This window comes from Neovison vison, chromosome 2 (genome assembly GCF_020171115.1).
Source record: "Neovison vison isolate M4711 chromosome 2, ASM_NN_V1, whole genome shotgun sequence".
In the NCBI taxonomy this organism is placed as follows: Eukaryota; Metazoa; Chordata; class Mammalia; order Carnivora; family Mustelidae; genus Neogale; species Neogale vison.
Genome location: NC_058092.1, coordinates 226,462,967 through 226,487,816, shown reverse-complemented (window position 1 = coordinate 226,487,816; position 24,850 = coordinate 226,462,967). Strand labels below are relative to the sequence as shown.

Here is a 24,850-nt window from a genome sequence, read left to right as displayed (position 1 = left end):
AAAACCTGAACCCCTTACCATGATCCTTAGGGCACCTGGACCTCACTCCCCTTTCCTTCCTTACCTTGAGACTTGCTCACTGAGCTCTGCACACGCCAGGCATGCGCCATCTCTCTTGAAAGTGTCCATCTCTGGGTCTTCGCCTACTCTGTTTCTTCCTGAAACACATGACCCTCTCTCTTTAACCTTGGGGCTCCCCTTCAATGTCATACCCTCAAAGATGCCTTCTTCAATGTCCAAATCAGAACCAGATCTTTCTGGACATCTATCACTGTCCTTATTTTTTCTTTCATAGAACAAATCCCAGTTGGTAATTTTATTTCCGTGATTATTTATTTGGATCTTGCCTTGATGGCAGGATCAAGTTCTCTATAGGCATTTCTGTCTCTAGAGCCTAGCACGGTATCTGGTAGATTTGGGGTAATCAACAAACATTTGCTGGGTGAAAGAAAGGGACATTGGAAGCTGATGACTCATTGGGTTGTTGAGCTGGATAACTTCCAGATCTTTCCTGCCATTTCCTCCCTGCTCTGTGCCCTGCTCCGTGGACTCCCTCCTTAGGCTACATGACTTTGGCTTTCTAGTTGGCTTGAGCCAACTGGAGGCACCATAGGGAGATCAGAGGGTAAGAGGAGAGGTTAGAGTATTTCTTCCCAGGCTCCTTCCCTTCTGTGCCATTGGTTGGACAATATCGGCACTTATTTCTCAATTTAGGGACATTGTCTCTGCACCAAGCTGCACCCAAGGAGGGCTGGGCACCGCTTCCACAGTCACCAGTGGCCGAGGGCTGACCGTGCTGGGTGCTCCCATGCATCCCAGAGCCTGACTGGTCTCCTTGGGAGGGTGGCCCAAGACAGAACAAGGCAGCCCCCCTCTCCTCTCTGCGGGCCTGAGGTCCTGAGGTCTAACGTTCTGCCAGCTGCCTGTCCTGGGAAGGCAGGGAAGGCCAACACCTGTGGGAAGGGATGTTTATTATTCACATGTTGGCAGGCACCAGGGTCAGGGCCTGGAGGAGCCCTCCAGCTGCTACGGCAGCTGCCCAGGGAAGGGGACGGCTGGGCTCTCCTTCTCCTACCCCCTAAGGTCTGTTGAAAACGGTCTGCTTCTCTCCTTCAGCACCTCTTCTGTCTGTCCCCTCCCCGCACTTCCCCTGCTCTCGTCCTGCAGCAGCTGACTGGTCTCATCTCTCTAGGCCAATGCATCTCCCCTCCAGGTCTCCTTCCCAGCCTCCTTCCAGCTTCGATCCTGGTGGGGGGGGGGTGCTCCTTGTTGCCCTCACGGGTGTGTTTGGTGTGTTCTCTCCCTCACTCAGGCTCCTTGGTGTGTGGCTACAGGTGCTGGATGCTCTTCCAGCCTTGAGGGCACAATGGTGAACGGAACAGGCTACTTCCCTGCTTTCAGGGCCGGCCGGCCCCCTGGGGCCCCAGCACGGATCCCCTGCAAATAAATACACAATTACAAACGATCAAAGGCGCTAAGAAGAAGAAAAAGCACACCGAGGAACTTGTACGTCAATTGTATAATTTGGGCTGTATGCAAAGGGAGTAACTTGGGGATATCCGGTGGACAGGGGTCAGAATTTAACAGACCCCGAGGTCAGGTATGTGAGGTTGTGGGTTGAACTGTGTCTCTCACCAAAAGATATGTTGGGGATCCTAACCCCCAAGACCTCAGAATATGACCTTATTTGGAAATAGGATCTTGACAGGGATACATGAGGGAATTAGGGTGAGTCCTAATCCAATAGGACTGCTCTCCCTACAAAAAGGGGCTATCTGGACAGAAAGACGCGGACACACAGGAAGAACGCTGTGTGAACACGCAGACTTTGGGGCACAGTTTCTGCCGGCCAGGAAGCACGCAGAGTGCCAGCAACTGCCCGAAGGAGGGAAGCATGAGCCGATTGTCTCTGCACAGCCCTTCCGAGGAACCGAGCCGGCACCACCTTGGTTGCACCTGTAGCCTCCAGAACCGGGAAAGAATGAGTTTCTGTTGTTGAACCGTGTGGTCCGTGGTACCTGTGAGGCAGTCCACGCAGACTACTGTGGCCACCATGGGGGCCTCTGCCCAGTATGGCTCCGGCTGCTGCCCAGAGCTCCTTCCCACCCTGCACGTGCTTAGACGGGAGGGCTCAAGGTTCTGGAACGGACCTGCCTGTGCTCTCTTCTGAGCTCCTGCACCCACGGCTGTTCTGTCAGGGATGGCTCTGTAGTCCCCCCCGCTCCCAGAGACGCCCAGGTCCCCCCAGGGCGTCCTCTCAGGGCGCAGATGCCCCTTCCCTCCAGGTCTTCCTTCCAGGGAACAGACTCTGCTCTCAAAGCCTGGGGCCTGCGTGTCTCTCCACTTTCAGACCCAAATCATACTCAGACCTGAGTAAATAAATACGTGGGTGTCACCCTCGCTAAAGATTCTCACAACCCCTGGGACATTCCCTTAACCTCATTTCATGGCACATCAAACCAAGATCTTGCTGCAAATGACTACAACAAGGAAAGCTTTGTCTCTATAACTGGTTATAAAACTAGACTATCCTCAAAGTAAAAACACGAAGGCCACCTGGGTGGCTGAGTCAGTTAGTGTGCGCTCTGGCTCAGGTCATGATCTCCGGGTCCTGGGACTCCGGGTTCCACGGTTCTAGACAGAGCGAGGGAGGATGCAATGCAGTTTAGGAACTGGGCCTGGTTGTAACTGGTCAGTCAGGGCCTGTGGCTGTTACGAGATGGTGGGTCGCTTAACGAGCCTGTGTGCATTCAGCTCGCTGGTCGCTGTGGGCCCTTGTGCCGTGATCGGGTTTCCACTGCTGAAGCCTCTTGCCTGAAAGTGGCCTCTACAGAAACTCCTTGTTCCAGGTCACCTTGACTGGAAGGTGGCTTGACGGGGACCCCGTTAGCTCAGTGCCTTTTCCCCTGCTTCCAACCAGACTGAATGTCTTCTGGGCTTTATGCTTATGAACCGAATGTGAACCTGGGGTATTTTCATCACCACACTGCCCCACTTTTGCCATACATACAATAAAACAAAAATAAAGCCCAATCAAACTGGTCCCAAGAAGTCCCTGAAATCTGGAAAGTAGACCCGAGATGGCCCGGGCCACATGGGCACTGCAGGTGGAACCCCCGGGTAACTACAGAGAGCCCCGAACTCCCTCTCTCCCCGGGATGGTGTGTTCGCGTTGCAGATCTGTGGGGCTGAGCTTGGTCTTCCCTGTGGTGTGGGGAAGTAGATGCTCATGACCACACTGGTACATAGCAAACACACACAGCAGGGATCTGGAACCTGGTGTCCTCTGCCTTCCTGGGAGTTTCTTCCAGCTGTGTCTCTGATAAGAGGACATGCATTTGAGGAAAAGGATGCAGGCGGAGAGAGCAGGGGCCTAGCCCCACTCAAGCTGGGGTCTCCACCAACGGCTCCCCTGACCCTGGAGCATAGGCTGTCGCTTCAGCTGCAGGTAGGACGCAGGTCACCCCAGGACTCCTGTGGCTCAGGGCAGTGCCGGGCTGAGTGCCCATGATATGGCCCACAGCCTTGGAGATTCTCCCCAGCTGGCTTCCTCCCACTATACCACATACTTTTCTCAGTTTTCTCTTTGTTTTAAAATAATTTTTCCCCAAGCCTTTAGCCATTTCTGTCCGTCTGGGGAGCAGGTGAAGCCGGTTGTCTTTGACCAGAGAGAAGGGCTCTCGTGGCCAACAAAAGACCCAGCCCCTCCATTATACCTCAGTTCCACTTGCCACCTTCACATGATCCTCATCACCTCTCCTCTGCATACCTCTAGGGCCTCCTCCTCCTAGACGGCCTCCCAGCCTGCAGTCTCCGTAGGCCACCTTCCTGCAAACCTGGGCCCGGAACCCACAGCTCTCTGGAGACTTCCTCATCTTGCTCCTCCCCCTCCTGCACCATGTCCCTGTCCTGGGACCTGCTTGCTTTTTGCACTATCAGGCGGCATGGTGCTGTTCATACCTCCGCGACTGAATTCAGGTCTTGTGCTTCCTCGAGTTCTGGAAGCTGGTGCAGAGCTGGTATTTGGTGCTGTAAGCGGAGTCTACGTTCTACTGGTTGAGCTCTTCTGCCAACATGGTGTGACTTGCTCAGGGGGTGGGTCCACGGCCAGCGCTGGGCAAAACTGTGACAAAGGGGCCTCTGCCCCAGGCTTCGTGTTCTCCTGTTCGGTGCCCCCACCAAGGTCCTGTGCCTCCCTCTACCACGGCCATTGTTCATCCTCACCCTCCCCATGACCACTGTGGCTGAGCACTCACCTTGTGCCCTTCGCTATGAGACCCTGACTACAGGCGCTCCTTGAATCCTTACCCAGCATCTGCTTTCAAAGAACAATCTGGAGTTTGAATTCAAGTTTTGAATTCAGATTCAAGTGTGAAGCTCAATCAAACCTGGATGTGCCGCCAAGGGTGAAGAACAGAGAGGCCACAGCACCGAGACGGTCGTGACGGGATGTGAGGCCTGGTGACCAAAAGGGGAGTCACTCAGGGGAGGTGGTGACCTTCCTGGTCTGGCAAAGCTCCAGGGAATATCACGGGATAGCCTGAAGGACACTTTCTCCTGGGTAGGTGGGGCTTATGGCAAGTTCTGATTGGCTGAGAGCTCCCCGGTGACCCCAGCTGATGGATGACTGAGAAGTCCTTTCTCAGCAGAGGGGTGCCCAAGGCACTCCTCCCAGAAGCCATCCTTCCTCCGTGCTGAGCCCTGCCCTGGGACAGCCCCTGCTGGGGCCCAGGAAGAGTAGGGGCTGGAAGCTTGTTTGTGCTCAGCAAATACACCATCTCTGGCTGCTGGGGCATCTTAGACCTCACCAAGACGCGGGGCTGCTGGTAGCTCCATCACCACAAAGAGACCATGTCATAGCATGGCCTTTCCAGTCAGGGGAATGGACCCCCCAGCCCCCAAGGAGCCCCGGTTCACTCTGTGCTTGAACAGCTACCTCCCCCTCTCCGGGCCTCCGTTTCCTCACCGGTGAGATGAGGTGCAGGGCTATAGGCTCTGCTGAGGCCCCCATATGCCCATCCCCCACTCGTTCTGTGTCACCCCCTGAGCAGACAGTGGACACGAGGACCACGGACCACAGTGTGTGGTCAGAAGTCCCCGGCAAGAAAATCAAATGTCTGGAAACACTCAGGACTTAAATGATCGACTCCCTAATGTCCCCAGGGGCCAGCTGACATCAGTGACAGACGTTGTGAGTGGGTAGATGCATCAGTGGTTTTATTGCTGTAACACAGTGACCGGATGGCACCTGGATGCTAACAGGGCGTGAGGGTGAGCAGAACGTCCTCCTTCACCGTGCTTTCGCTGCAGAAGCTGTGCCTGCAGACAGCAACGAAAGCCTCGTGAGTGCTGGGCAGCTTTATGGGGAGTTTCCAGTTGTTAAGAAACGGTAATGGCCGATTTTCATCAGAAGGAATGAGGGGAACATTAGGGTTGTAGCTTCAACCAGTCCCTGGAGAACCGATTGGAGCTTGGAGCTTCAGGGGGCTGGTGTCTGGGACAAGGTCCTCTGTGGGCTCATCTGCGACAAGGTCCCCGAGTGGCCCCGGTCTCTGGAACCTCAGTCTGACAGGACTGTCAGGCCTTGAGACAGCAAATGGACCTCTCACTGGCCTCCTCCTCCACAAGTACCCTTGGGCCCTCCTTGAACACAGCAGACTGGTTTACAGATGGGCTCGCTCTGGGCTGAGCCCCTCTGGAAATGGGATTTGACCTTCTAAAAGTGACAGTGAATTGAGCTCCGACTCACTCCTGGCAATGGCGCTGAGCTGTGGAGACTTCACCCTCACAACCCATGTGTGAGGGGGTATTACCATGAGTCACCCAGAAAAGGAGAGGAGGCTGAGGCACAGAAGGTTCTCAGTGTGCGGAAGAACCAAGGTGCAAAGACAGGTCCAGTGTCACAGTCCACATTGTCCAGGATGGGGTCACCCTTCACATCTCCCTTTACGCTGCCTTCCAGGGGTGACACGGGGCTGGTTACTTGAGTCTCTGAGCCTCCGTGTCTTCATTTGTGGAAGAGGACACATTTCCCTCCCGGGATTGCTGAGAATCCCGTGTTAATAATACAACAAGTCATAACAGTAAATGTAAAAATGTATAAATTGATTTAAAACAATGCAGATAGAAGTGACCGTCATGCCTGTCATTCCAAGAACCACAACCACAAACTTGTTGAACCTCATCACCTTTGATCTCTGAGGCTTTGCCGGAGTTTCTCCCTCATCTTCACCATGGTCCCTTTGAATTTCATTCGTCTTTCCTGGCTGCCCTGACTCTATCCCTGATCCTACTTCCTGTTCTCCACACCTTGAGTCCTGTCGCCTGTGTTCGGGGCTTCCCCCGCTCCTCACACACCAAGCCCATCGCCCCTGCTCACGTCCTTCCCAGGGGACATCCTTCAGCCCAGGAGATCCTCGTGGCCCCCTCTCCCCTCCGTCACTGCCTCCCCTGGCTCCCTGCCTCTGCCTTCCTCTCTCCAGCCACGCTCTTTGGGCTCCTCAGGTGAGTTGTTTCTTCTGTCATTTGACTTTCCATGTGAACCTGAGGTCTGTGGTGCTCAACAGCTATCAAGCAAACTCTTCGAGAGCAGGCTTGACCTTTGCATCTCCTTCTGTTTGCCAGGCATACAGTAGGTATTAATAAGGTCAGACAGAAGGTGGGGAGAAGATGCTGGGGGCGGGGAAGAAACTGAGAGAGGGAGAGCTACATTCTTCTTTTGAAGCCATATCTCTGGGGAGGAACTCTAGTCAGCAGCCTCCTCAGTAGGACTTGCAATCCTAATGGGGCCGCTGGGTATCTGAGAAGAGCTTGGACTAAATTCTTGATTTTTCAAAGCCTCCCAGTGATGATGCTGATTTTTTTTTTTTTTATGTTACTTACTGATTGTCTTACTAACAGCAAAATATTTGAGTAATTTGACAAATTCAGCTTTCTTCTTTTTTTTTTAACTTCCCAAACTTGTTTGTGATGTTTGATGCTGTTTTGATTGAACTCTATTTTAAGAAACCTGATGTCCAACATCTAGCTTCCCTTAAGATAGATTTCCTCTGCGGTTGACAGGCAGGGGACTCAGGGACTCAGGCCATTGGAGGGTCCAGGTGGCAGTTGATGGACTCAGGGCCTCAGGGGTGGCCTCAAGTACATCTGTTCCATTTCTAGAAAGTGCAGAAAGTCATGGCCTTTCCTCAGAAAACCTGGAAGCTACAATGCCCTGACTGATTTGGTCTTGTATCTCTTTCCTTCTACCAAATCTGCCTGTGAACAAGTCATCACCTTGAACACTCTGCATTTTTAAGGTTCTAATGATACCATCTTCTCCTGACAGCATTTTAACCACACAGTTCCAGGATCCAGGCTTCGGTCCATCTCCTAACGGGGCCTTGGAAACTCACTTTAGAGGCTTATTTGTCCTCTGAGGGGGGTGGGCAGGGAGGCCCCAGGTGCACCTGCCGCCCACAGGAGGCTCTCCACTGGCTTCCTCAGTGCTGTGCTTTAGCTGAGAGAGCCTTGGGCCGCTGACCACCTGGCTGGACCAGTCCCTTTCTCCTCCCTGACTCACAGGCATAGGGAGGACCCCACTAGGGTCATCCAGCCTGAGATGTGACTGTCACGTCGGCCAGCCCACCCTCACTGCCTGGGGGAGTCACATTCTCTGAGGCCCAAGTTGAGCAACCTCACCTAACCTCCCAAACCTCAAGACCATCAGTGACCACGTTCCCAGGATCCCCTTCCACAAAGAGACCCCAGGAGGGTTCTATTGATGACGGTTGTGATTCCAGCCTTGGGGACAATCACTCTGCTCCCCTCAGGTCACGTGCCCACATCCTTCCAGCTGTCATAGCAGAGGACACTGAAAGTCAGGATAGAGATTCTGTAAGGATCGCTACCTCAGCTCACCCTTGTCCTATCTCAGATTTTGTATCTTTTCCTCAAATTGCTTTTTTTATTGGCATGAAATTTCATGATCTTCCCCTCTTTAAAAAGTGGCTACTCATTCGCTTATATTTATAACTTTATACCCTCAGAAATTATTTCTTTCTTCTCTCTCTCACTTTTCCTCTTTATCTTTCCTTGAAGGCAGCTGATACCGTATGTATCCCTCTCAGATAGGGCTGGGAACACCCAAAAGCAATGCTTTATGCAGCCTGTCAATTGTTTGCCTGCAAAGAAAGGACCCCAGGTGGGTAGATGGTCTTGGCTCTTCTGGCTGAACCATGACTATCCTTCTGGGGGCAAGTTTCCGTTACAAACACCAATCTCTACCAACATCCTTAGGCACAAGCCAGCAACGCTATACATACACTGTCTTCTCATCTCCTTTCTGCACCGTGATCTTGGCTGCGCCCACTTTGGGGAAGGTTGGGTTCACCACGTGGTTATTCCAGAGAAACTTGACTTTCTCAATCGTTCCAACATCGAGCTTTGCATCAAACTCATTGGTGTGGGTAGAGCCTGGTTTGAGAATCCCCCTAGAAATAAAGAGAAACATTCCCATGCGTAGAAACAAGCTCTCAAGACAGATGAAGGCCAAACCACTTTATTCTACTCGAGATTAATGAGATCAGTTTTTAAAAATTAATTCTCACATAAAGGATGGAGAAATGGAGAAGCCAGTTATATGCCAGCAGCTGCACACTATTAACTCAAGTTAATTGCTACCCAAAATGTTGTTATAGAGAACTATATTATTCCTTCCTATTATTATTTTTTCTGAAATAATTATTTATATAGTAATAAGTTATCCACTTAGTTTAATCCAACAAGCATGTGTTACTATGGTAATCAGGAAATATGACATCTGGGGTAATATTAGATATATTATTTTTAAAATATATTTTTAAAAATGGATCTACCGAAAGAGAAAAAACTAAATGTCTGGATTTATAATTGAGAAAAGAAAATTGTCAGCAGAAGTCTGAAACTGACTTTACCCCCTAAAGTAAATAATTTAAAATCAATTGATAAAGAGACGTTAAGCATTTCGGTACATGGATTGGAAGGCCGTGGACGTCAGCCAGTGAGATGAGAGCCTGAAAAAGGAAACTCACCTGAAGACATTAAATTGATGAGTGTTTCCCTTACTTCCAAACAAAGCAACTTTGACCTGACCTGTGGCTGTTTTTCCAGATAGTGTTAGAGAAACCCCGTACCTCCAGCCTGCACAGGGGATAGAAAAGAGTTCAATTCATTCAAGGACAAAACAGTTGACCCAAATTTCGGAATCCTGTCCTCACCCCTTACACTAAGGCATCAAAGTACAAGAAGTGCTTCCTGTTAATCTGCTCCTCAAACCAGGCTCTAAGGAGAAGTATGTCTCTAGCAGTATCCCGTCTCGACCCGTACTGCCCAGGAAAGGGGCCACTACCCACGTGCAGCTGTGTAAATTTCAAGTTAAATTAAATCAGATCAAAAATTAATTCCTCATTCTTACTAGCCACATTTCGAGGGCTAGATTGCCACGTGTGCTACTGGCTACTGTATTGGACAGCAATACAGAGAACATTTCCATCATGGCAGAAGGTTCTGCCGGGCAGCTCTGCTCTAGAGGGACTGTTCTATGAGAGGAGATGAAAAGAGAAGGGACACGGGCTCGTTCCCACATTGGGAGAGCTGACCCAAGAGTGCAGTCCTGCAGACACAGGCGTGGGGTCTGGGTCCTACCTGTGCAGCCCCAGGGGCCCAGGTGTGCCCAGCAGAGAATGGGGCTCAGTTCTTACCCAGCTCTATGCCTGCCGTGCTGTCTCCGTGCCCACGAGCACGCATACACACAACCTACACGCATATAACCACACGCTCACGCATACACGCACACACACACAGGCACACACACACACACACAACCGTCCTGCACACACACACATAAACACAGGCACGCAAGCACACACAGACATGCACACACCCACACATGTCCACACATATGTACATAAACACACGCATCGTTTGCCTCACTCCTACTCGGCTTTCACATCCTCAGACAGATTGTCCCTGTCCCTTCCAGGGTTGGGTCCTCGGTCCCAGGGTGCCACAGCAGTGATCCGCCACGCCCAGGCCGAGTGCGGCTGTTTGCTCAGTTCCCGCCTTCTCTGCCGGGGCGTCCCTTTCACACACAGACCACCTCGCTCATCCCTGCACACCCAGTGTCTAGCGTGCTCTGTGCTCCATAAATCAGTGTTGGTTGAGGAATGAGTATGTGGTTTTTTGAATGTTTCATTTGTTGTTTTAAAATCTGGGCCAGCATTCATTCCGTGCATCCCTACAGTAGTAGAAGGATTGATGAACCAGTGTCCTTCTTAAAAATATGTAGAGTGAGGGAAGTATTCTACATTTTGATTGCAGAGATGGTTACATGGCTCTTCATCTATCAAAACTCATGGAACTCCACACTGCAGAGAGGGGTGAGTTTTTCAGTGTATAAATTGTATCTCAATAAACCTGACTTTAAAACCTAGATGAGACGTTATTATATTTCTATCTTTCTATAAGCACAGTGTCTTTTTTACAGTGCAACTTCGTAAGGAATTGTCACAGAGTAGGTTGGCCCAAAGTGGCCCAACCATGTTCTGTGTATCCTATGTCCTACATGATTCAGCAGATTTTTGAGAGAAATCACTCCTTCCTGATTCCCACCCACCCTCCACCAGAGAGGGACCCCTGCCGGGGGGCATTGGGGACAAAGGGACAGAGAGGTGGAAATGGGGCAATTGGAACTGGGCTTCTTAAGGGGCTCAGCCCAGCAAAGAGCTCGTCCCAGATGAATGTTTGATGAATGAATAAAAGAAGAGATGTGCAGGCACAACACAGTCTTAAAAATGAAAAGAACAATGGACTGTGGAATGGTAAAAATTCAGGGGCCAACATCGCCACAGAGATGTGCCACTATGCCCTCATTCATGCTTCTATGCCTTTCATGTTACCATCACAAAAGGGAAGACATGCAGACTCTTTCCAAATCCTTGGTTGAGTCTTACAAGGGATCGTTTGGGCAGATGTGTCCTTTCACTATCAGAATGTGCTCCGAGTATTTCAGGTTAGAGAAAAGCCCTTTTTGTCTATCAGAAGCTAAAGCGTTTTCCCGTGGGTGAGCAGGACAAAGTATAACTTACGAGCAAAATTGCTGGAATCCCCTGTGTTCAGGAAGAATTTCTGTGGCTCGCCACTTGTTTTGCCGGCAAATTTATCAGCGTAGTGGCCCATCTGGGGGCACCCTTGATCTGGGCAAGGGAAGCACTTGTTCTAAGGAGAAGAGAGACATCAAGCTGTAAGGTGTGAATTGGTCTTTTTCTGACCCAAGCACCTCAGGGAGAAATTTCCTACAGCCTGAGTTCCCTCACCTGTAACAGGAAGGAGATCGGGATAAATGATGTCTAACTGACTTTCACCCAGGACAGGACTCCCGAGACTGAGGTACATCCCGTCAGGATATACAGATGCCTGGGTCCCAAACTAGGTCAATCATCCTTCCCATCACAGGATGTGCTGGTGAACGATTAACAGCCAACTCCGGGACAAAAGGCCTCCAGCGTAGCCCTTGCCAATTTCCGTGGTGTAAATACGCTGCTGTCAATTTCAGAGACCCAAGCCCCCAGCCGGGCATCTAGAACACCAAGCACCCAGCTTTCCTTCTCTCTGGTGTATGAATTCTTCTCTCATACGTTCTTCTGTTCTTGCTCTGTCCTTGCTCTGCCCTTGGCAGAAATGCACACCCCTCTCATCCTCCTAAATTCTATGAATTTTCAAGCCAGATTCAAACACTGCCTTTTGCAGGAAAACTTTCTAGATCATTGAAAGGATGGGTCTTCTGATTTCCCAGTATCTTCCTTACCCACATGTCTTATCTGGATTTTTAGCCACCTGCTGCCTAATTTTTTCCCCCCTCTGCTTCTCAGGATCATAAACTCAGAGGGACAATCCAAGACAAGTAAGGGATGGTCAGACACTGCTAATGTCCCAGCAGGACAACTGTCCCACAGAGGGACTCAGAGAGGGATGGTCACTTACAGACTCAAAGGCCCTGTAGGAAGCACAGGGGTAAGAAGCAAACCCATCAGGGTTGAGGATGCTCTCTGAGTAATATTTGTAACTTCTCAGGTGATTGCAAGCCACAAAGTCCCGAGTTCCTGGGGAAAGAAAGGAGGAAGTCTGCAAAGGCGGTTGGGGGGCCAAGAATTTCTCTCGTTCCAAGTGGACAGGTTCCAAAGTGGAACCACATTTTCAGAAATTTAAGGTAAGTCCACAAGAAATGACAGTTAACATAGAGAGCCAGCTTTCCAGCAATGTTCTGAGGGCTCCACATGCATTGTTTCTATAATCCTCGCCTTTCTAGGGCATGGGTAATATAGCATTCCTAAGTACAGAATGATATGCAGATTACAGCCTCGGTGTGCAGGTTATAGCGAGGAAGGGGGCAGAGCTGGGGATTAAACCCAAGCCCATCTCGTGCTTGAGCCCCTGCCTCTCACCATTGTGCCATCCTGTGTCTCAGGCACCAGGCTGGAGGTCCTTGAAGACACAGCCAGATGTGACGTGACTTCTCAGACATGACAAAACCAGGCCAAGGACAGTTAAGACGTTGTCATGCTGTGTTTAGGTGAATAAAAGGGAGAGTCGAATAGCTTTAGGTAGCTCTTTTCTCTTTTTCAGAGCATCTTGCCTTTCCTGATCACCTTCCTTGGCCCCTACAGCTCCTGTCAAGGGACAGAGGTCACAGCATAGCTCTTGGACGTGCCCTGAACTTGCTTGACTATTACTGATGGAGCGATTAGGCAACCCTATCCATGTATCCCTCAGAAGGCTATAAGAGACGAACACATAGATTTGCATTCTAATATTGGCTTTGATGGCATCCAAACATGCTGAGACATTTTGATCAAATTCAATAAAAAGCTATACTCCTTACATATGGTCGGACCACTAAGGGTTTAAACCTGTGTGGTACCAAGTGATGAGCTGGGCTGAAAAATTCACTTATCTATTGTCCTTCTGACCTGATTAGAGGTAGTCTGTATCTGGAGGAGGACCTTTACCCCTGGACCATTCCACCAGCGATAAGGGTTAACCACTTCAAATAGCAGTCTCTGCATAGCCTTCCCTACCAGTGATGGTTTCTCATCCTGACCCAAAATAAAGGAGTAGTGACTCTCACTGAGCAGATGACTTTGCCATGGAAATGACTGGGGAACATTCTCCTTCTGGCTACAGGATTGAAGCCAATTACATGTGCTTGAACTGTATCACTGACTCCCAAGGGAAAATTGGCAGAAAAATCCCCTTAAAACCAGGATGTCTGCTTTCATGGTATTTCTTTTCTGCTTTCATGGTATTTCAGTAGCTACCAATTGATCACTAGAGTTACAGCTTTAAGCAAGGTTTTGTCATTCTTTGTCGCTTGAACAGTCCAGGACACCCACGACAGTGTTTTAGGGAAGTATAAAATCCATAGAGCAGAGATATAACAAATAATATGTAGCTGTATATTTCCAGAAGTAAAGTCTAGAAGGGGGAATTATATATTTTTAAAGAGCAAGGTGTTTTCATTTTGGAGATTTGCCATGGAGGATTCTGCTCCTCCCCCCACCCCCCAGGCCCCTGCCCCAAGAAGTGATGCCTCTCTCTGCTCTGACTTTACCTTCCCAAATGCCATCTAGGTCCACGATCTGGGACAGAGCATTCTTCTTGCATCCTGGCATTTCTTCTCCTCCATTGGGGAAGAAGTCAAGGTGACCCATCTGTTGGCTTGCTCCGAAACCTGAAAGGTTTGGAACAGCAATGAGCTTTTCACCATACAGGGCTCCCTTGGTTAAAACACAATGGCACATGCTTGCAGCTGAAGCATCATTGGACTCACCCAGGAAGGGGATCAGGGGGGCTGCATCTGTGTGAATCACATCCACAAAGTCAGCGTCGCTGGGATCCAGTCGAACCTCTTCAGGAGTACCCTGGAAGCTTGCTTCTACGGGATCCAACCCTAAAAGAGATGACCAGTGCTGCAGACCAACAGACCTGGCTGTGGGGACTAGCAGGACCACAGGGTACAGTTGCTCAGGCTACGCATTGCTCAACCCAAGGGATGCCATACTCTGCAGTGCCATGACCCTGTGCGTGGAATATAGGGACAGAGAGTTTCAATATTTCTCCTCAGAAGAGGGCTCCAGTGCATGGATAAAGAAAGGCAGGTGAGCCAAGAGATTTACACTTGTCTGACCAAGGATTTTTCCCCCACATTACTTTCTCCCATTCATTTGCAGATCTTTCTTCTTTAGAGTTTTTTTTCTTCTTCTCAAGTTTGAAGAAAAAAGGAACAAGGTAGTAAAGTATCATAGTTAAGACCACGGATTCTGGAACCAGGCATCCTGGCTCTAAATCCCTACTGAGCTCTTTCTGGGGCAAATGGCATAACCTTGGGCAAATCATGCAACCTTTCTTGGGGGCCTCAGTTTCCCCATTTATAAAACCCAGGTAATCATGTGGTTATACTAAGATTAAATGAGATAATATAGATATAGCTTTGCGCAGTGCCTGGCATATCATCATGGACATGTGAGTAAAATATTGATTATTATTTCTTCCTTCGTGGCAGGGCTCCTGAATTTGTCCATAGATCTCAGAGGTCTGGCCAGAGCAGCTGGAAAGGCATGAACGTAATTGTCTGATGAAAATAAAAAGGGAGAACTATAAAGTAGAGGCTTGCATGGGCCGCATGACTGCAGGACTGGGTTTGAATCTTAGTTCTGCTCCTGATTTATTGCATGATTTGGGGCCGAGCTAGCCAATTTCCTGAGCCTCTTTCTTCTTTTTTTTTTTTTTTAATTTTATTTATTTTATTTATTTAACAGAGAGATAGATCACAAGTAGACAGAGGCAGGCAGAGAGAGAGGAGGAAGCAGGCTCCCTACTGAGCAGAGAGCCCGATGCGGGGCTCGATCCCAATACCCCGGGATCATGACCTGAGCCGAAGGCAGAGGCTTAACCCACTGAACCATCCGGGTGCCCTCTGAGCCTCTTTAGTTTTGAGGATTCAATGAGAAAATATAAAGCCCTTGGCATAGCATTTGGGGTAAACAGGCATTTTATCTAAGCTTGCTATGATAATGACAATAGCATTATAGTATTATGATGGTATGATGTAGATGTATTTTGTTGCTGTTATTACAAATTAAAGGCTTTGCCTGGGTTAAAGGAATGCTCTGCAGGATTGTGGCTGGGTTTCCTCTACCAGCAGAGGCAAAGGAGGGCTGTGACTCTGCCCTTGATTTCAAAGAGAAGGGGGAAGCGACTAACAATGTAGACTCTTAATTATGTTTGTTCGTGTTCACACTAGCTTTCCTCTCTGTTTTCTTGGGCACCCGGTCCTGCTGAACGGCCCACACTCTCAGGAAACACAGATCTAGAGAGGAAGGATGGGGACAGAAGCGGAAGAGGCTAAAGGGGAAAAAAGGAGGATCGAAAGCACCCTTTGCCCTTCCACGAAGACAGGCCTCTTGGGGGCCTCCTGAAATATCCTGTGCCGGCTCTAAGTGACCTTGCCACAGCCGAGGGGGCAGACTACTTTGGGCCGGTTTTTAGCTGGTCTGTAGGTTTGCACCACATTCTGGAGCTACTGGGGACAAAACCTGTGGTCCTGCCCTTCAGGCCTTACCTGTAATCCTGCCCAGGCCTGGAGTCCTGCTCCCTGCCTCTCCAGCCACGTGGGCTCCCAGGCTGTGGCCGATGAGGTGGACTTGGGAAGGGGAGTAGCTATAGTTTGCCTGGAGAAGGAAGATGGTATGTTCAGAACATTTTTGTGCTGCGGTTTTTGTGACAGGCCAACCTGACGTGACTCCTCTGCGGAAAACCTTCTGTGGCTCCCACCGCCCTTGGGATCAAGCCCAAACTCATTACAAGGGCCTCGGAACTTTCCTGACTCACCATTCCTTCTTCTAGATGCGAGCCAAACCCTATGTGGAACCTTCAGGTCTCAGGTACATTGTATCCCCTTATCTCCGGTCTGGTGTGGACCCTTTTTGCTCTCACTGTCCACTCCCCAGCCACATGCCCAGCTCATGTGAACACAGCCGGTCATCAGTCTCTCCCTGGGAGACATCCTTAATCACTCCCCCAGCCGCACTCCCCCCAGCCTGGATTAGCTGCCCCCCAAAAGTTCCCATTAAGCCCTGTAGCCGCCCCCCCCCCATTAAAACACGGATCACGCTCCGTTGCCACGGCCAGTCTTCACCGTGAGCTCCCCCAGGGCGGGGATGCGTTCCCTCGGCCTCTTAGCAGAGCTCCTGACCCTGTGCTACCCCCTCCCCACAATCCTGCGGAACAAACGACATAAAGCTACAAGCGTTAGCACACTGGATCTCAGAGGTGTTCACCCATGTACTCATTCGCGGTTCCTCAGAGCTTCCAGAACAAGCACCACTGGTTTTAAGTTTTGCAAGGGTGCATAGAGTCCTTGACTCCAAGACAGAAACGGCTGGAGCCTTTATCCGGTATAGAATAGAGACCTGAGCAGTGAGGGACTTCCCTGAGAGGATTAAAGACTTAAAGAATGAACCCAAACGGAAGAGCAGGGTAGATAAAAACAGCTGAATTGATTGTGACGAATGAAATTCTCGGACATCAACAGGACCATCAACAGGGCAAATGCCCTCCCCCCTTTGGTTGCATGTGGATCTCCCTGGCAATGCCGTGTTTGCCCCACACAGGGTCCGCCCGGTGTTGGGGGAGCCTCGGAGCTGGACAACTCTGGTATTCCCCTGTGCTGTGCTTTGTGGGGGAAACTCTTTGACCCTCTTTGGCCTTAGTTTTTACATCTGCTGATGGAAGATGATAATAATACCCCCCCCCCCAAGTATTAGCTATTACTGACTTTTCTTCCCCTGCTGTGTCGTTATTAAGGCAAATTTCAGTTTTAGAAGTAAAATGCTGAGACAAATACCAGTTCCAGTTCTTTTTTAAATACCTAACTCCCAGCTGCATCTTTAGCCCACAGAGGCCCGCGGGGGCTGCCTCCCTCGGCGGCGGCGGACTCACCGAGAGCATGCCGAGCAGCTGGGCCACCTGCGCGCCCACCACCCGCACGTTGTTGGCGGCCTGCGTGTACGTGGTTTGGGAACCTTTCTTCCAGTCCACACAGATGCAGTTCACCTCCTCGACCTTGAACATGTTCTGGTGTTGGAGAAATGCCAGGATGTTATCATGGGAGCACGCGAAAGCGCATCCAACCAAGGGCTCTGAAATGGTCACTAAGGGTCATTGCTGGCCGTTGTGTCTTTTCCTCGCTGGGGCACTGGGACACACTGGGCTTTGTTAGGAAGCCTGCCGTCCGCTGGGAATGAGCCCTCAGAGAGCTTGCTACAGGAAAGGCAGATCCATTCCCTCTCTAGCTGGCAGATTAATTCAAAGCTGGCCACACCCTGGTTTTCTTTGACCAAATTCAGTGAAGTTGATCGGGTGGTGTGGAAACAAGGGCATCGTTAGAAGAGCCATGTTTGGAAGCAGAAAGGTTTCAAGTGCCCTCTCTGATGGCCAGGGTCTAAATGACCTTGTGGATTTGACCTCTAGCCATCCTCTTAGCCTCGTGGCAATGCTGCCAATGACTGACCTTGCCTTCACCCCAGGCGGCTGGGCATTTTAAAATTTGACAGTCAAGATAGCACAGTATTTCGTGGAGGAAACACACCAAGCAGCTACTTGAAAAACAAAACGGCACTGACTTAAAAGAGATTGAAGAATTCCGAATGCGAAACTTCTTCCAGAATGTCAGAGAAACCGATCTATCCTGAGACCATCCTGCCAGGCAGTACACGTGACCAGCTTGACTTTAATGGTGCTATGAATTTAAAATCCACTTAGAATTGTTCACATATGTGGGGTGCCTGGGTGGCTCAGTGGGTTAAAGCCTCTGTCTTCGGCTCAGATCTTGATCCTAGTGTCCTGGGATCAAGCCCCACATTGGGCTCTCTGCTCAGCAGGAAGCCTGCCTCTTTTCCTCTCTCTGCCTGCCTCTCTGCCTACTTGTGATCTCTGTCTGTCAAATACATAAATAAAATCTTAAAAAAAGAAAAGAATTGTTCACATATGTGATACTAATAAGTGTGGTCGCACACAGAGAGAGACCAAGAGCTATATCTCAGGACCTTTCTTTTTAAAGCATCCCTGAGGAATTTCTTACAAACCGGAGGAATTTGGGGGTGTAAACTGTATCTTACAGTTTATGCACTAAGATCCTTATTAACGAGGGGCCGCTGGGTGGCAGTGACTCAGTCAGTTTAGAAGCTGACTCTTGGTTTCGGCTCAGGTCATGATCTCGGGGTTGTGGGATTGAGCCCCACGTGGGGCCCCGCTCTCAGTGCAAAGTTGTCCTGGGATTCTCTCCCTCTGCCCTCCCCAAATACATAAATAAAATCTTTAAAAAGAAGATACTTATTAATAATGGGAAAGAAGAGGTGGCAAGAGCTAAATGCCTGATAAATCAAGGCCAAGTGCAGAATGACTTTAATTTTCTAGGTTTGTAACTTTCCCTGTGGGCATTATAAGTGGGAATTATAATTTTTTTATTTATTATTTATTTGACAGACAGAGATCACAAGTAGGCAGAGAGGCAGGCAGAGAGAAAGGAAGGGAAACAGGCTCCCTGCTGAGCAGAGAGCCCGATGCGGGGCTCGATCCCAGGACGCTGGGATCATGACCTGAGCCGAAGGCAGAGGCTTAACCCACTGAGCCACCCAGGCGCCCCATAGGTGGGAATTATTAATGTGTATGGAAGGTGGGCTGCTAAGGTACATTCTTAGGTATCTGAAAAATAGATTGCATCAACGTACAGGCAAAAGGAAAGGATGATGGTATGTTATGTATTTGTGCGTGTGCCTGTGCACGTGTGTCTGTGTTCTTCCGCTGTCTGTCCTTCTAACCAATAGATGCTGTCTTACATACAGTTTTGGCACTTTCTATTCTGCCGTTTTGTTTCCTGGTCCATGGTAAGTTCTCCATTTCTCAAATAAATGGTTGTAGCAACACATCATCTCAGGGAAGTGGGAGAGGCTTGAACAAAAAGAACATAATCCTTCACTTACAGGAAAACGAAATGCCCTCACTAAAACCAGAAGCGTATCTTTGGCCCTGATTTAGCCAGAAGTAAGATCGTGGACATGTGTGCCCGCACAGCCAATGCCACCGCTTCAGGCCATGGATGTGGTCCAGAAATGCGGAAGTCAATTCTTATTTTTTGCAAAGAGAGGCATTTTAACTGCATAAAGGTAATCTCCTATGTGGGGATTCCATGTTTTCAAGCTCATCTGCTGCACTTGTTGAACGGGGCGGGAGGTATTAGCGGATGGGGCCAGGGCGGGGGGCAGACCACGGGGCTGGGAGCCGGCCCCTACCTTGCACATGTCCAGCAGCCAGCTCTCTTCTCCCTTGTCTATGAAGCCATGGATGATGAACCTGGTCTTCCTGTCTGTTTGAAAATTTGATGCCTCAATGGTTGATGAATCAGAGGGAAGAAGAGTCTGTGACAAAAGCAGAGTTTTGCATTCCTTTGCAGCCCAGCGACTAGGCCAGCCTCTCCTTCCCCATCTCTGTCTGTCCCAATGCCATGATCTTTCTAAGCTTAGCACAAAAGTCACCTCCTCCAGGAAGCCTGCTCTGATTCTCCTTTTCCTGCCTGCTCCTGCCCCCATTCCACCCTTGCTCAGTCAGGTATGACTACCTCCAGTGGGGCTGGAATATGGCTCACAGTCTTACCTTCCACAGGGTTCTTGGTAGATGGCAAGCTCTTGGCCCCAGACCAGAATCTCATAACCAGTTAGAGGTTCTGGCAAATGTGAACCATTCATTCTTTCGAGCCAACATTTTACAGAAGACCTACTCTGTCCGGTCTGGCTAGGCCCGGGGAGCAGCTGGAGGGATAAGGTGGGACAGAACATGGCGGGAGAGGAGGGTACAGAGACAAGGAACTTCTAGTCTGCAGGGTGGGCACAGCCCCTCCCCCAATCACAGTGACGTTAATATGACAGAGGTCTCACTTGAAAATTGTTTGGGTTCTCGTTGGTGTAGAGCAGGAAGCGGGTGCCGATTTTCTCGGGGCTCCAGGGGAGAACTTTCAGGGGTCTGATTGCAGTCCCGGCCCAGGGCTCCGAGTCAGAAAAGCACCCGATTTGTTCATAGCAAACTTCCTTTGCTGTAGAGAAAGGATGAATCTGCTCAGGGCTCAGCTCCCCAGACTCTGGGAGGTCACAGCTGTTGGGCCCTCACTCCCTTGCCTGGGGACAGTCTGAAGACAACGGAGACACCCTGCCTCTCTTCTCACGCTCAGGGCCACCCTCTGATCTGGGGCCAGTGCCACTGAATCTCACGGAGACCCCGGCTGCGCCGCTGCTCAAAACCACCATCAGAGCAGAAGCAGTGTCCCATCCCAGCTCCCCCGATCTATTTATTTGACTAATGGGATAGTCACACACTGACAAGTCAGTATGTTAACCCAGGCAGGTATGTAATACTTGACCTAGAAAGCCTAGAGCACCTGGACATGAAGACAGCTCAGCGTGGTGAAGCTCTGAAGTGGGTCCCCCTCAAAATGCCTACATTCCCAGGCAGAGTATCAGCCCCACCCCCGACCCCACCCTCCCTCCCCGCTCCGGAACCTCAGGATCATATGGAGCCACTGAAAGCCCTGCCCCGCCCCGGGGTTAGGCTTTCTTTGGCTAGTGCTGAGATGCCTCATTTAAGCAATGGCCACAGTCGCCAAACTATGGAAAGAACCAAGATGCCCTTCAACGGATGAATGGATAAGGAAGATGTGGTCCATATACACTATGGAGTATTATGCCTCCATCAGAAAGGATGAATACCCAACTTTTGTAGCAACATGGATGGGACTGGAAGAGATTATGCTGAGTGAAATAAGTCAAGCAGAGAGAGTCAATTATCATATGGTTTCACTTATTTGTGGAGCATAACCAATAGCATGGAGGACAAGGGGCGTTAGAGAGGAGTAGGGAATTTGGGTAAATTGGAAGGGGAGGTGAACCATGAAAGACTATGGACTCTGAAAAACAGTCTGAGGGGTTTGAAGTGGCGGGGGGGTGGGAGGTTGGGGTACCAGGTGGTGGGTATTATAGAGGGCACGGATTGCATGGAGCACTGGGTGTGGTGAAAAAATAATGAATACTGTTTTTCTGAAAATAAATAAATTGGAAAAAAAAAGGTAATTACAAAGATAAATAAGAGAGGATATACATGTACTTTTTGTTCGTGACCTTAAAATAAGCCTCAATTGGGGCGTCTGGGTGGCTCAGTGGGTTAAGCTTCTGCTTTTGGCTCAGGACATAATCTCAGGGTCCTGGGATCAAGCTCTGCATCCAGCTCTCTGCCCAGCAGGGAGCCTGCTTCCCTCCCCCTCTGACCCCCGCCTTCTTGTGATCTCTCTCTCTGTCAAATAAATAAATAAAATCTTAAAAAAAAAAAAAAAAAAAGCCCTTCCCAAGGGGCAGGTGCGACGTTTCCTACCTTTGACTGCTCCCAGCAGAAAAAGCGCGATTGTCCAGAGGGTCTCCATCTACAATAAATTCGGACAATCTCAGCCTCACCAAGCATTACCAGAGCAATGAGCACAGACTCAGAATTCAAGGCTCTCTGCTTCGAACCCTGCTGGGAGGACGCAAAGGGGACTTACCCTGTGGGACGGTCCAGGCCTTCCCTTCCTCTAAGTCAAGGACCCAGACCTTCTTTTTATACTGGAGCCTTATCATCTGGAGCCACTTCAAGGAAACGGCAATTGATAATGGAACATGCTGTGTGCACTTAGTATTGTAATCTGCCCAAACACACAGAACAAGGCTAGTTACAGTGGCCAAATCTTCCCACAAGTCTGGGAAGATGAAAGAATGCTTCATTCGAAGTGGGTGAAAGGTCCCTACCTTGGTACCTATGTACCTGTCTGTGAAGCTAGGAGCCAAGTGGACCCTACTTTCTCATTTTCTGTTTGTTCACCAAGTAGTTTACGCAGCTCAGGAAGGACGCGGCAGCAAGCCCTATTAGTGGAGGGTGGCATTTCTCACTTAAAATATATGGGCATGCCCCCCCACAAATAGCTGAAAGTTCTGATCAAGAAAATCTCCTCTGTCTGTCTGTCTGTCTCTGTCTCTCTCTAAAGCTCTCTCTCTGGCAGTCTAGTACCTGAGCACAGGAGCTTTGGAGACAGATTCAGGAGCCCTGACAGGCGCCTAGGACATAATCCCTGTTAACTACCTGTTCCAGTGATCAGTTGCTAAGTAATGAATCAACGCAAAATATAATGGTTTAAAACAACAACTGTTGCTCTGTTATCCTATTAAGATTGTGAAGAGTTAGGCTCACGAGACTCAGAAAGCCCACGTCGTCAGGCCACGTCACGTCTGTGGAATTTCCCCAGACGCTCTGAAGCTTGCACACCTGTCCGACGAGACCAGGCCCCAGCGAGGCCATCACGAATGACCCACCGACCTGTGCATCTGTGAGGAGCCTGGCCAGTTCACACCACAGGCAGATAAGCCTTTACATGGCAAACACCGCTGGTGCCCTAGCACCCCCCACCACCAAGTTAAATATGCCTGAATGTTAAAGTACATGCTCTCCCTGAAGAACCAAAATTCTGGAAGATTCCAGAAAAGACTCCGCCTGGGGTCATAAAGGATAGCAGGCAATGGTCACCGAAGCTTTCTGGGGGCAGTCAGAGCACTGGGCATATATTACCTAATTTATGTCTTCAACAACCCCATGAAGTGAGCATCATTAGTTGTCCACCTTTTTGAGTGTGGAAACTGAGGCACAGAGAGATAAGTAAATTGCTTCATTTTGATAAAGTCACCCAGGAAATGAGTGATGGGGTGGGATTTGAATTTAGACCAAACAAAGTGAAATAAGGACTCGTTGAACATTCAGTTAATCTGAGCAAGTTGTCTATCAGAGTTGCTGAGGATTAACCACAAAGAATAGGGGACATACATAAAAAAAATAGTTGAAATAGAAAAAAACTTAGCCCCTGCAGCGGCAGACTTGAGTCGTATGTGATGAGATATAAAACTTTGGAAGTCTACTCATGTGGTCTAGGAAGGTGCTGGAGCAATTTATAGACTGTGGTGAAGTCAAAGGCATGTATGCTTTTCTTTGATGTTACAGTGAAGAGACTCATGATAATCTAATGGTGGATAAGTAGGTAAATTGGTTGGTGGGCGATGTCAGATGACCCTGTCTGCCTCTTGGACCTCTTCTCCTTACCTTCCACATTGGCCTCATTGGCTGCCATGGAACATGCCAAATCCTTTCCTGCCTCAGGGCCTTTGCGCTTACTATCCCATGTCTAAAACTCTCCTCCCTAGACTTTCACTGTGCTGGATACTTCTTGTCATTCAACAGTTAGTTTAAATGCCACCTCTTTAGTGAGGCTGTCACTGAGCACCTCTGAAGCCCTTTCACTGTCATCCTGCTACCTGATCCCAGACCCCAGTTCCCTAGCACCTTGTGTGTTTCCTTCAAATCCCTTGTCATGGGTTATAATTATCTATCTTATTCACCTGTTTATTTTTCTGCAATCACATTTTCCCACCTTGCAATGCAATTCCATGAGGACCGAGGGACAGAGTCCTCATCTGTTTGGGCCGGTGCTATGACTCCAGCCTCTAGAACCATGCCTGGCACTGAAGTGGTTATGAATTAATGAAAGGATGAATGTACCCATGAATGGAATTCCTTGGCAATTTACCCTTATTCTGAGAGTGCATTTCAGGGCTGAGGAAGGGGGCTAGGACACTGTTTAAAGGAGTGGAAAAAAAGAGAAGTTGGTCTTCTGATGAGCAGTCAGAATGGAACTATCTGATTAGATTTAGGGAAACAATCATCACATGATCTGCTATGATTTGCCTGGAGGGTCAGGTCCCCAAGCCTGTTCCCCCTCTGCTCACCTCACTGCCAGTTCATCTCTGGGCTCCATGCTTACCCCAAGGGAAAGGCCCTGCTTCAGGGGTGCGATGGCTGAAACTGCCTCAGGGTGATCAGAGTTGATGGAGAAAGCCTCCAAGCAGGACAAGAGGGTTTACCTGCAGCAGCCACGGGGGTCTGGCGGTGGCAGTGAAGGTGAGCTCTGGCCCTGGAAGATAGAGACACGGGCATTCAGAGAGTAGTTTTATTTCTTAAAAAAGCTGTATTTCACTCGTGTTTTAAATGGGTATGCATGCTTCTTCATACATCTGGTATGGTACAAAGTTAACATGGTTCCTTTACCAGCTCTTTGTGTGTCCTTCCAGAGATACGTCTATACATAGTATATTTTACCTGAAAATAGAAATGGTTGGGGCACCTGGGTGGCTCAGTTGGTTAAACATCCAACTCTTGGTTTCAGCTCAGTCATGATCTCAAGGTGTTGAGATCACACCCTACCTTGGGCTCCTCGCTCAGCATGGAGTCTGTTTAAGATTCTCTCTTTCCCTCTCCCTGTGCTCCAGCACCCACCACCCCCCGCTACCCCCACTCACGTGCACATGCTTGCTCTTTCTCTCTCAAATAAATAAATATGCCTTTAAAAATAAAGATACATAAATAAAAATATAAATGGTTAATATATAGTACACACTATTTTGCAACCTGATTCCAAAATATTAACTGTGCTCCTGAAAATCACTCCTTATCAGTGCATATGGATCTGCTCCAATATTGTTTCCAGCTGCACAGTATTCCAATATTTGGATATTCATCAACCCTCTTCTGATGAACATTTGATTGTTTTTAATATTTTACTATTAAAACAATGCCTTAGTGAATATTTTTACACATTTGTCATCTGGAAGGACAGTGTATCTGAAGGATGAATTCCTACAAGTTGAATTTATGG

General features: G+C 49.2%; 1 protein-coding gene across 1 annotated transcript; it reads right to left on the bottom strand.

Annotated features, from left to right (window-relative positions):
* Positions 1–5,255: 5,255 nt before the first annotated feature.
* Positions 5,256–21,541, bottom strand: PNLIPRP1 (pancreatic lipase related protein 1). Its single transcript, XM_044236677.1, has 12 exons — positions 21,493–21,541; positions 20,010–20,164; positions 19,368–19,493; positions 17,017–17,151; positions 15,638–15,746; positions 13,847–13,966; positions 13,628–13,747; positions 12,001–12,119; positions 11,106–11,235; positions 9,051–9,159; positions 8,304–8,471; positions 5,256–5,319 (listed from the first exon to the last, which is right to left on the bottom strand). The coding sequence occupies exons 1-12, from the start codon at positions 21,539–21,541 to the stop codon at positions 5,256–5,258; spliced, it is 1,404 nt and encodes a 467-aa protein (XP_044092612.1).
* Positions 21,542–24,850: the final 3,309 nt, after the last annotated feature.